Source organism: Oncorhynchus tshawytscha, linkage group LG01, assembly GCF_018296145.1.
Source record: "Oncorhynchus tshawytscha isolate Ot180627B linkage group LG01, Otsh_v2.0, whole genome shotgun sequence".
Taxonomy (NCBI): Eukaryota; Metazoa; Chordata; class Actinopteri; order Salmoniformes; family Salmonidae; genus Oncorhynchus; species Oncorhynchus tshawytscha.
In genome coordinates, this window is record NC_056429.1 from 11336591 (window position 1) to 11350178 (window position 13588).

At 40.2% G+C, this 13588-nt stretch overlaps 1 protein-coding gene across 2 annotated transcripts in view; it reads left to right on the top strand.

Annotated features, from left to right (window-relative positions):
- The window catches only part of LOC112259407 (ATP-binding cassette sub-family C member 8-like), a 134996-nt gene that overhangs the window by 83379 nt on the left and 38029 nt on the right, over nucleotides 1-13588 (top strand). For both annotated transcript variants that reach the window (XM_042331139.1, XM_042331181.1), the window contains exons 17-19: nucleotides 1125-1157; nucleotides 10331-10372; nucleotides 10670-10768. In XM_042331139.1, the coding sequence (XP_042187073.1) occupies nucleotides 1125-1157; nucleotides 10331-10372; nucleotides 10670-10768 (174 nt within the window). The remainder of the gene's footprint in view (nucleotides 1-1124; nucleotides 1158-10330; nucleotides 10373-10669; nucleotides 10769-13588) is intronic.

A 13588-nucleotide genomic window follows, 5' to 3' on the forward strand; every position in this document is an offset into this window, starting at 1 on the left:
GGGGTTAAGGTGATAGGTGGGATGGACTGAGAGTAGCTGAGGTGTGGGGTTAAGGTGATGATTATGGGTGGGATGTACTGAGAGTTGCCTGGAGGTGAGTTTAAAAGCTCATCTTCTACAATAGTTATGACTGAACACAATGTATGAGTACTATCTATCCAGATGTAATGTATATCAAAATATCAAATTACTTTATTCTTGCTATGTAACTACTGTAAAATGTGTGCAGAATGTACATGTAACAAGAAAAGAAAAACCTATAAAACATGTGTATATTTGTCCTCCTAAAAGGGTTGGTGGTCGATGGGCAAAAAAAAATAATACATTTTCTCTCATGGCTAACGACCAGGAAGTTTGAAAAGACAGGCTGAGTGGGCGGGGCTTATATTCATGATCTCACCTTGACTGACAGCTCTTTAATACACCTATGTCATGCAATTTAAATGCAGTGAGCAGTGTTGCAGTAAAATCACCTCAATCAAATCTGGTGATACACAAAGCAACTCAAACAACATTTAAAATGCATCAATGATATAAAAGTATATATTACAGTCACCTATTTGGCATTTGTGATGTGGTGCACAGCAGTACTAACAGACGAAGAAGGCTATCCTGTAACTAGCTAACCAGACACAGACGGAGACCTAGCTATCCTGTAACTAGCTAACCAGAGAGCTGACCAGGCTATCCTGTAACTAGCTAACCAGACACAGATGAAGACCTAGCTATCCTGTAACTAGCTAACCAGACAGACGATATCCTGTAACTAGCTAAGCAGACAGACGAAGACCAGGCTATCCTGGAACTAGCTAACCAGACAGACGAAGACCAGGCTATCCTGTAACTAGCTAACCAGACACAGACGAAAGGGGAAACATATAACTATCTTTGCCATAGACGAATAGGATAAACTTGTAATTATATTTGCTGACACCCCACAGTAGAGTAGCTATACTAAACTTCTGTAATATATATACTTCTGTAACTGCAAGAGTTCATAGTTTGAGATATATATATATATATATATATATACTGTATATATATATATATATATATATATATATATATATATATTGAGATATATTGACCTCTGTTTTTTTCTCCTCCCTTTCTATTGTCTGCAGTTTGCCCAGCCTGGACTCAGAGAGAGATGACAGGTATGTGAATGTGTTGAATCACAGGAACATTGCCATAGTTCTAGGTCTAATCCAGGTTGGCGCAATATGATCAGGAGTCACTGATAAACAGCACATCAACATCACATTTAGAAGGCATTTCCCAGTAGGTCATACGCAGTGTTTATTTCTCTGGCAACACTCTCTCACTCACTCTCTCACTCTCACACAGACACACACACACACACACACACACACACACACACACACACACACACACACACACACACACACACAGGATACATTTGAATATGCAGTGCTTCCCCGTCACAACAGCTCAACTTTCCATCCATCAATGATATCACTCACAGCATGACCCACTCACACTCACACACACACACAACACACGGCTGGTGTCCCTGTCCTGTCATTGGATAATCCCTCTGTCCTGCTCTGCTACTTTCTCCAATAAAACACTCAACTCTGTACTATGCTAAGCTGTTTGTGTATGTGCATGCGTGCGAGCATGCTTGTGTGTGTACCTGCTGACAGAATCCAGGAAACATCAGTAATCCCTCAGCAGGCCAGGGTTACCAGAGTAATTAATAAATACATGTGTTACACCCAGACTGAAAAACAAAGGAAAATGCTGCACGCTGCTACTCATGCTCCCGGGTGATTTACTAGGACAACCTGAAATCTTCATCAGGCATCCCATATCTCAGGTGGGGGTGGAAGGTATTATATATAGGGGCAGTACTCAGTGACATCACTTCCTGGGAGGTAAAAATATGTAACATTAGGTTCACAATGTATAAAAATACAGTACCTTTGGAAAGTATTCAGAACCCTTGACTTTCCACATTTTGTTACATTAGAGCCTTATTCTAAAATGTATTAAATGTTTTTTTCCTCATCCATCTACACACAATACCCCATAATGACAAAGCGAAAACAGGTTTTTAGACATTTTTGCAAATGTATTAAAATTATAAAACAGAAAGACCTTACTTATTTACATAAGTATTGAGACCCTTTGCTATGAGACTTGAAATTGAGCTCAGGTGCATCCTGTTTCCATTGATCATCCTTGAGCTGTTTCTACAACTTGATTGGAGTCCATCTATGGTAAATTCATTTGATTGGACATGATTTGGAAAGGCACACACCTGTCTATATAAGGTCCCACAGCTGACGGTGCCTGTCAGAGTAAAAACCAAGCCATGAGGTTGAAGAAATTGTCCATAGCGCTCCGGGAAAGGATTGTGTCGAGGCACAGATCTGGGGAAGGGTACCACAACATTTCTGCAGTGTTGATGGTCCCCAAGCACACAGTGGCCTATTATTCTTAAATGGAAGAAGTTTGGAACCACCACGACTGTTCCTAGAGCTGGCTGCCCAGGCAAACTGAGCAATTGGGGGAGAAGAGCCTTGGTCAGAGAGGTGACTGAGAACCCGTCAGTCTGACAATGTTCCAGAGCTCCTCTGTGGAGATGGGAGAACCTTCCAGAAGGACGACCATCTCTGCAGCACTCCACCGATCAGGCCTTTATGGTAGAGTGGTGTGACGGAAGCCACTCCTCAGTAAAAGGCACAAGAAGACCCGCTTTGAGTTTGCCAAAAGGCACGTAAAGGACTCTCAGACAATGAGAAACAAGATTCTCTGGTCTGATGAAACCAAGATTGAACTCTTTGGCCTGAATGCCAAGCGTCACATCTGGAGGAATCCTAGAATCATCCCTATGGTGAAGTATGGTGGTGGCAGCATCATGCTGTGGGGATGTTTTTTCAGCAGAAGGGACTGGGAGACTAGTCAGGATCGAGGGAAAAATGAACACAGCAAAGTACAGAGATCCTTGATGAAAACCTGCTCCAGAGCTCTCAGGACCTCAGAATGTGGGTGAACGTTCACCTTCCAACAGGACAATGACCCTAAGCACAGAGCCAAGACATTGCAGGAGTGGCTTCGGGACAAGTCTCTGAATGTCCTTGAGTGGCCGAGCCAGAGCCCGGACTTGAACCCAATCAAACATTTCTGGAGAGACCTGAAAATAGCTGTGCAGCAACACTCCCCATCTAACCTGACAGAGCTTGAGAGGATCTGTATAGAAGAATGGGAGAAACGCCACAAATACATATGTGCCAAGCTTGTAGTGTCATACTCAACAAGACTCGAGGCTGTAATCGCTGCCAAAAGTGCTGCAACAAAGTACTGAGTAAAGCGTCTGAATAATTATGTCAATTTAATATTTAATTTTTTTGTTTTATACATTTGCAAAAATGTCTAAAAACCTTGTTTTTGCTTTGCCATTATGGGGTATTGTTGAGGATTATTTTTTAAATCCATTTTAGAAAAAGGCTAACGTAATGAAATGTGGAAAAAGTCAAGGGGTTTGAATACTTTCCGAATATACTGTATATGACCATACACAAGGAATGTGATCAATATTTACAGTAATATATAAAAACACACTATTCAATTAGGATTAAAAAAACAGTAGTTTGGACATTTTGGAACTATAAAAACTTCTTATGGCTTAGATCCCGCTACCGGGATCGACATGACAACAGCCAGTGAAAGTGCAGGGCGCCAACTTCAAACAACAGAAATCTCATAATTAAAATTCCTCAAACATACAAGTATTTTACACCATTTTAAAGATAAACTTGTTGTTAATCCCACCACAGTGTCCGATTTCAAAAAGGCTTTACGACGAAAGCACACCAAACTATTATGTTAGGTCAGTACCTAGTCACAGAAAAACACAGCCATTTTCCAGCCAATGAGAGGAGTCACAAAAAGCAGAAATAGAGATAAAATTAATCACTAACCTTTGATGATCTTCATCAGATGACACTCATCGGACTTCATGTTACACAATACATGTATGTTTTGTTCGATAAAACTTAGTTTACATTGACGCATTACGTTCAGTAATGTTTTGCTTCAAAACATCCGGTGATTTTGCAGAGAGCCACATCAATTTTCAGAAATACTCATCATAAATGTTAATGAAAATACAAGTGTTATGCATGGAACTTTAGATAAACTTCTCCTTAATGCAACGTTTGTGTCAGATTTAAAAAAAGCTTTAATGGAAAAGCACACCATGCAATAATCTGAGTACGGCGCTCAGACACAAAAACAACCATACAGATATCTGCCATGTTGTGGAGTCAACAGAAGTCAGAAATAGCATTATAAATATTTGCGTACCTTTGATGATCTTCATCAGAATGCACTCCCAGGAATCCCAGTTACACAATAAATGTTTGTTTTGTTCGATAAAGTCCATAATTTATGTCCAAATTCACGACGCTCAGGCCAGACGAAAAGTCAAAAAATTCCATTACAGTTCATAGAAACATGTCAAACAATGTATAGAATCAATCTTTAGGATGTTTTTAACATAAATCTTCAATAATGTTTTAACCAGAGAATTCCTTTGTCTTTAGAAATGCGATGGAACGTAGCTACCTCACACAGGTGCACGCCTGAATGAGCTCATGACACTCTGCCAGGCAACCTGACTCAATCAGCTCTCATTCCCTCCTCCTTCACAGTAGAAGCCTTAAACAAGGTTCTAAAGACTGTTGACATCTAGTGGAAGCCTTAAGAAGTGCAATCGGACCACATTTACACTATCTTGGAATGGCAAAGAGTTGAAAAACTACAACCCTCAGATTTCCCACTACCTGGTTGGATTTTTTCTCAGGTTTCTGCCTGCCATATGAGTTCTGTTATACTCACAGACATTATTCAGTTTTAGAAACTTCAGAGTGTTTTCTATCCAAATCTACTAATAATAGGCATATCTTAGCTTCTGGGCATGAGTAGCAGGTAGTTTACTCTGGGCACCTTATTCATCCAAGCTACTCAATACTGCCACCCAGCCATCAAGTCGAACTCCTCGTTAAGGCCAAGAGGAGACAATGTGTTGAACCTGTGGAGCCAGAAAGATTCACTTTGAAGAAGATTCCTCTGTGTCCCCTCCCCGGTGTGACATCTTGACCATTTCTATTCCAAATGAACAGCAACCGGGTTTATTTTGTCTCACCTGTCTGTATATTGCTGCGGTGCTCACTGATCCAGATCTTAAGGCATCTATGGGTTTTCCCTATGTAAGACAGACCACAGGGACATTTCAACATGTAAACAACATTGGTGGACATGAAGGTAATCAGGCCTTTGATTTGAAACCTTTGTCCTGTGCGGGGGTGGATAAATTAGTCACATTTATACTTAAAAATGTTTTGCGCACATTGGCCACATTTGTAATTACCATCCGGAACCTTGTCCAAGAAAGTTTCTTATTTCTCAGGTGGATAATCAGAGTTGACCACAATGTCTCTCATGTTTGGGGTTCTTTTAAAGACCATACATGGGAGATATTTAAAGATCAGTTTTAATCGTGGGTCAGTATCAATAATGTACCAGTGCTTCCTGATAATGTCCTTAAATGCCTTCCCCATTGGTGCATATTGGGTGAAGCATGATGGGACACGTTCTGCTTTTTCTTTTACTTTTAGTTTAAGGCTTTCCTACCCTTCAAAATGATAAGTGGCATGTTTTACCCAATTGGTCTTTGTGCCCTCTTTCATTCAACTTTTGTGTGAGGTCTGTGGTCTGTCTCTGGTAAGAAGCATCAGAGCGGGATATTCTTCAGGTGCGGCTGAATGGACTTACAGGGAGAGTTTTCATAAGTGGACAAGGATGAAAGCTGTCACCTCTAAGGAGGGTGTTCCAGTCTGTAGGTTTCCTTTAGAGATCTGTAGAGAGGGAGGTTTTGTCCTTAATAAGCATCACATCAATAACACCAAGGTTATAGCTGCTAACCTGTGGTTGCTCTGTTGCATCCCAGATGACCGTTAGTGTAGTAACCTCTTAGATATTTTAGGGGATGTGGTTGTGTATGAGGTAGTGTCAGAAATATAATTAGTGTACACTTGATGGGCAGCAGTGCATAGTAGTTCAAAAGAGAAATGAGTGTGTCTCTGTACTTCGTCCCTTTGAGGCAGTGCTATACAGTACACAGTCTGTAAAACATACCTTTAGGCTCTTATAATTACTATTTTGTGCAGGGACTGGGAGACTAAATCAATAATGAAGTTGTGTTTTTTATACAAAGTGATTTTACAGCTCATGCATTATGTGAATTATTAATAAGTCTACACTGTAGACAGTAGACTGGTATCTGTAGACCGTAGACTTGTATCTGAGCTTAGTGTCCCACATGAGACCTCAGCACAAGCTCCACTTATGGTGTTATTAGGTACATGTTCTCTCACTGCTACACCTTACACTCCCAACTTCAGGTCCGAATCCTTCAGGTCCGAAGTGAAATTGTTATTTAAATGGACATTAGGATTCACCCCTTAATCTCCAGGGACCACCCCACCTAATCCACTGTTTAATCACTCACAGCAAGTTAAATGTAACATTGTCATGTTGATTTAACACTGGACCAGTGTATACTTGGTTCACACTTTTCACTGTTAAACTAACACTGTGCTTAGTGCTGACACTGTTACTGTTGTATTGCTGTTTAAAACTGTTTTGCCAGTTTTAGGGAATCAACACTTTATACTGTTTTGTAGTAACAAGTCATAGTATTTTAACCATTACGCAAAGAGGTACGTATCACTTGACAAGGTCACTCACATTGGATTAAACATTACATTAACAAGTCTCTACTGACACATGTTCTTATGTACGCTTTTATAAAGACTTGAGGACTAGCAGCAGACATGCTCAAACTTGAATTAACATAGCCATAGACCACTTAAACTGGTACAACACTTCTACTCATGGGTGGTCAAAACAAAGTAATTAAACACCACACCCCTACTAAGCCATGCCTCCAATATAATTTCCTAGTGTGCCTTGGCTTTTTGAGTGAATTTTAGAGTTACCACTAGTGATGTTACTTTTGATACCGGAACTCTGAGGTATGCGTCAAAATCGCTAAGCATTGTACTTCAAAGCAGTGTGCCAATGCATGTATCACTTTGGTGTTTCTTCGAACAACCACCTGATTGGTTTTGTATTGGTTTGGTAGAAGACAAAAATGCTACGCTGCACACATGCTACAGGGTGTGAGATGTCATCTATAATAATTTGTCTGCTCTAAATGCTTTTGACCAGCAGGTGCCACTAGTGTACACTGTGTTCAAAGTCTCGAGTAATGAACCTATTTTAGACGCAATTGGCTGGAAAACCTCAACGCTTCAGTAAGCTTCATTTCCCCCTCACTAGTTACCACCCATGACTATATTTGTGAGATGGACAGTTGTTGAATTCGTTCATTTTCAGTCCTGTGGAATTCTCCAATTGACTTCCTGGATATACATTATCATTACACTTGAACTCCTTAGGACAGTACATTAAATATATCATAATGCTTTAGTTTAACTTCTCTGGGATATGTGGGACAGTTGCCATCCAGTGGAAGCGATAGGAACTGCAAGAAATCTGGATTCCCAATGAAAACCCATTGAAAAGAGAGTGACCTCAAAAAAATAAATCTGAATTGTTTGTCCTCTGGGTTTCGCCTGCTAAATAAGTTCTGTTATACACAGACATGATTCAAACAGTTTTAGAAACTTCAGAGTGTTTTCCATCCAAATCTACTAATAATATACATATCTTATCTTCTGGGGATGAGTAGCAGGCAGTTGAACGTGAAAATTACTGCCCCCTGTCACCTTGAAGTTAACAGCCAAGTTTTACCCTAACACAGAGGTGTTAGGAACCTCTTGGTTTACAAGCCACATCAGGCCTGACAGTCAAATTATGCTGCCTTGTAAAGTGATGTAATTCCTATTGGAATTCAGCTAGAGTCAAGACATCCAATAGTTGGAATTTTCTTCACCTGCAACCTGCATTCAGAATGACATGGTTAGAAACATTGCGAGGAGACTACCTAAACCATTTATACTGGAACAACCATTACAGTAACAGGTGCAATAAATCTAACTAACTGGTTGGATTCGTAAAATATTGTTATTTATCTTTGTGTAACATAGTATTAATCAATCAGTCAATGAACAATCCTAAAAATATCTACATGCAGTAGAGCATGCTGGGAAATCTGATAATGACGAGTGTGGTTTTGATGGGAACGTTTTTACTCTCCACAGAGCAGAACTGACACAATCACACTCATCACTGGTTATTAACACCAACACTGAGGTTATTTTACCACTAATGAGTTAATTTAACACTTACAGAGTTAAGGTAACTCCTAAATCAACACAATAAATGTTACACTGAAATCAACACTAGCCAATTTTCTGTGGTGGAGCACAGCCTGTCTAGGACAGTATATAATTAGATATGCATCCCATGCAGGGCCTATCAACAACACAGCAAAATATTCTAGCTCCTCCTCCCCTTCTCTCAAGGACAGGCTGAGCTCCTGTCATCCATTCTCCTTGATCTTTTAATTATTACGCTAATACCTCACACCTACACAATTGTCACAACCTACACTATGGGCGCATTTGAGTGGTAAGGTGAAAGTGGCAGTGTTGCCATTGTTGGTAAAAGTGGTTCTTTATAATGTCAAAATAACACATCTCCGATCCCCATATTATACACTAACAATCAGAAAATATATGTACATTGTACAATCAATTGGTGAGAGAGAGTTCCTGTATACAGTACATGAATTGCCGCAATTGCGGTTGGTTACTGAAATATTAGTGGAATCTGTGTGGGTAGCTGGACAGGTAGGATGACTGACAGTGAAGGTGAACAGGTGGTCACGTGTCAGGTGACAGAGGAATGGATGAGACTGGGGCAGGAATTCCTTTAACCATAAAGTGGTATATTTACTGAGTAGTCTGTGCTGCATCACAAAGGAAACAAAATAACATGTGTCCAATCAAATTGATAATCACAAAGATCAAATCATAACAAGCATTAACATTATTAGGGAATTCAACAATCCAGTTCATTAAGAAGTCAATAGTAATCATCCGTGAGTCATTTAGGCTCATAACTATTTATCATAAACATGAAAGAACACAAACAGTGAATGGTTATTCAATCTATAATCCCCATTAGTTTGATATCAAAGTCGATCAGTTAGCAAACAATGACGTTTCTCATTTCACCCTTTTCAATTGTCTTCATGTGTACATGTAATTAATTTCATTACATATTAACCATATCGATTGCATAATTGGCCTATGAGGATCCGTAGGGCCGTGATCATTGAGAATTCACATTACACACTATGTTTGAAGCGTGCGCTCCAAGCCGCGCTCCGCGGTAATAACTACAAACGATAACTGATGGCCCACTCTCCGGATCGCAACAGATAGCTCAGATGAAAGGTAACAGAGTCGGTGGATTCATGGACGCACAGAACTTCTGGAGAAGTCGGAGTTAAGGAAGAGAAAGCAGCGAGATCAGGCGATGGCGGTTTCCTCCTTTTATGGGGATGAGATCTGTCGGTCATTGCCACCTAACCTAATTAAAGCGCCCCTGGCCCAGCTGAGTAAGTGGCCATGAATTAAAGGATTATTCCACCAACTCCATGGGCCGTTTCTACGGTTACCGTTTTAGTCACATCTTGGGTCACGTTCACGCGCTTCAAACAAAAACACTCTAATGATTGGTTGGCTATAGAGCCTCCCACAATGTAGGCGATGGCTGCAGGATGAAGTTGGTGAAAAGCAACTACAGAAACTCAAAGTCGACTGCAGTCAAAATCGTCATGACTATTGAACACATGACTTGTGTAAAAAAAAAAAAAAAGTTCATGCAGTCGACATGTAGACGCAAGTCGGGCAGTTTTTTCTCCATAATGCAACACTTTGAAAGCCAACGATGGTCACCTGACAAAAGTGAGCCACTCGAACGCGCCCAACATGTCACAAATACACAACATAATATGCCACAACTGCACCAAGACACAATAACAGAGTGCATACATCAACAGCAAATCTAGGCATCATGTATTCAGCTTTTCTCAACAACTCCTCTATACTCACAGTGCGTCAGAGCACCCAGTTGATGAGTCTGCAAACAACAGGAAGTAATACAAGGTTTTTTATTTATAGACACACTTAGATCTAATGATAGATGTTCTGCTACTGCTCATATAAGGCAACATGATAGCCCTGTTTTGGTTTGTGATGGTGACTGTAGACATTACTTGGGCTAACGGTGTGCGTGTGTGTGTGTGCGTGCGCATTTTCCATTGCAGCCCCACATCAGACAAAGATGCTGCTGATGATGGAGATATCCAGTAAGCGCACACAACATGACTCCTTTCACCAGATGGTCACTATGGAGATGCTGTATATCACTGTTATCACAATATAAAAGAATACAGCCAGTATCTAGTCAATACATTGAAGTAATTGCCAAGATAATACCTTGCTATTCCATTGTTATTGAACACTTTTACCACTTTACCTCGCTCATTGCAGACCTTGTGACAAAGTATAAAATAAATATGTGGCAACAGCTACTTTGGATGACAGTAGTGCTGTATCCCTGGACAGGCAGTGGACAGTTGTTTTCACTGTGTTTATCTTGGCAGGAAGAGAGGCTCTGTGGCCTACGCTTCCCAGAAGCCCTGGCTGCTCAATGCGACGCTAGTGGAGAACATCACCTTTGAAATGCCCATGATCAAACCCAGGTGAGACTTGATTAGAAATGACTTGTAAAACCATTAGAACAAAAGTGAAACATGGTATCTACACTGTACAAATGTATGTAAAGTTACAGCAAAAATCTTAACTACTGGAATTCTATAGTACAGTACAGTAAAGAGTGATGCATTATGGACCCCCAAGGCCAAAGGGTTACTTGACCTCTGATTCAGGCCATTCTGAATCTCTGTTTGCCTCATTTGTCATTGAGAACTGTATCTGCCCTCGCACCCAGCCACAAACCCCCCCCCGCCAGAACACCATATGTTCCCCTGCCACTGGATGGGCACTGTGACACACGCTTTTTAAAATCCTAATGACAAATGGTTTCCCAGAAGAGCAGGAAGCCTGTGTTTATGGTCCTATCTCCTCTCTCTCTGGGCTTAATGGGCTAGCTGCAGAAAATATTATTTCACGGAACCAGGATTTTTCTCTGTTGGTGTGGAGACGCATAAAAGAATAGTGTTTACCTACTCACACTGGTTACTTTTCTCTCCCACTCACTCTTTTTTTTAACCTTTATTTAACCAGGCAAGTCGGTTAAGAACAAATTCTTATTTTCAATGACGGCCTGGGAACAGTGGGTTAACTGCCTGTTCAGGGGCAGAACGACATATTTTGTACCTTGTCAGCTCAGGGATTTGAACTTGCAACCTTTCGGATACTAGTCCAATGCTCTAACCACTAGGCTACCCTGCCACTCTCTCCTCCCTCTCAATTCAATTCAATTTAAGGGCTTTATTGCCATGGGAACACATGTTAACATTGCCAGAGCAAGATAACTAGATAATAAACAAAAGTGATATAAACAATAAAAATGAACAGTAAACATTACACTCACAAAAGTCCTCTCCGTTCATCTCTGAGAACAGTGGTTGAGCAAGCGCTCTTTTTCTCTCTCTCCCTCCCCCTCTCTCTGTTTCTCAGAGCACAGGAGCTGATCGTGGATGCAAAAAATATGTAATTAACTTTGACGTTTTTTCAGAGGAGATCTTAGTCGTGAAATTTTACATCTAACTAAGATGTTGCAGTATTTCTCAATGAGAAAATGTGCATGAAAACAAGTCATCTCTCGTTGAATGACACCAAAGATTTATTGAAGAATAGAGTCTTAGTACACGTCGGCCTTCAGAAAATAAATGGTGTGCCCTTACTGAAGTCCAAAACGAACCAAAACTTCACAAAATGTCTTCATAATATATGCTGGAACTCTTCGGGAACTGCTTCGGCTGGGAAGCATGTGGGTTAATAACCACCCCAGGGCCAAACGATCTGTAGTCTGCCCAATATGCTGAGGGCTGCGGGCTCCGACAGAGATCAGAGCAGTCTGCATTTATCATGCTGCACATGGTCAGACAGACAACTTTGTGAGAAAAATATTTTAAGAATTCGCCTACACTCTTAAAAATAAAGGTGCAAGCTGGAACAGAATAAGGTTCTTGAGAGCGATGCAATAGGGGAACTATTTTAGGGTCTCCGAAGAACCACAAATGGGAGGGTTCTTTGACGAACCCTAAAAACATCTAAAACCAGAAGTGTTTTGGCCCTCCAGGAACAGAATTGAATAGCCATGCTGTAGGATTTTAAGCCTTATTTGCATATTTCCCAGGGATACCAGTACCATCCATAAAGTGAAAATGTTGTCATTAAAATTTATTTAAAAAATACATTTTTCGTAAAGCCTTTTGAAGGCCTAGTTTAACCCTAATACAGTGGCAATAGCAGGCCTACAAGTCACATTATAATGTCTTGCAAAGGGATGTGAAATTCCTATTGGAATCCAGCCAGGGTGGGGAAAGCCCACATTTGGGACTTTTAGTCACCTGCATTCAGAAAGACTGCCAGGGTTGGGAAGACTAAGATATGACAATACCTTAAACATCTAAACTGGAACAAATATTTCAGTAACGGGTGAAATAAGTAACAGATTAGAATAGTTTCGAGAAATCTATGTTATATATATTTTAATAGCATAAGATTAATTAATCAATCAATATGCATGCAAAAACATAGATATTGAAACATACAATTCTACAAATCAACCTGCAATAGAGCATTCTGGGAATTATGATAAAGATGGACGTGTTTATCGTTCAACTCTGGTTATTAACACCAACACTGGGGTTGTTTTACATCACTGAGTGATGTACCTCAGAAATGTTACACTGAAAAATAAACCCCAGTTCACACTGGCCAATTTGATGTGTGCTATGAAAGAGACACATCTGCAGCCTTCCATACATTTCAATAACGTTTTAGAACTCTGTAAAACAGTAGAGGCCACATCAAGACCCCCACACATAAAGGGAAACGTAATCGACCTCTCCGTCAGATGAACTCGTTGATACCATTTTTGTCTTTGTGTTCAGTATAAAGGAAATTAGAGGTAGTTTCGCGAGCCAATGCTAACTAGCATTAGCACAATGACTGGAAGTCTATGGGAATCTGCTTGCACGCTGATGCGAAACTATCTCTAACTTCCTTCATAGAGATTCGTGACATATCATACGTTTAGAAAATGTGTAAAATGTTGTACGTTTTCCAAATTCATAAGGTATCATTTGAATTGTAAATTGTAACATGTCATACGAAATGGGTGATGGACATCAACAAAATAATACATACCATACGAAACGTAACATATCATGCTAAATGGAGTGTCCTGGATTTACATACAGAATAATACGAAATGCTCTGAGATCAGGTTGGTTTTTACTGTAACTTACTGGCAGCCAGTTACCTATAAGTTACTGTAAAAAAAAGTTAAAGTATGTAATCGTAAAAGCACTTGTTTACAGTAATGTACT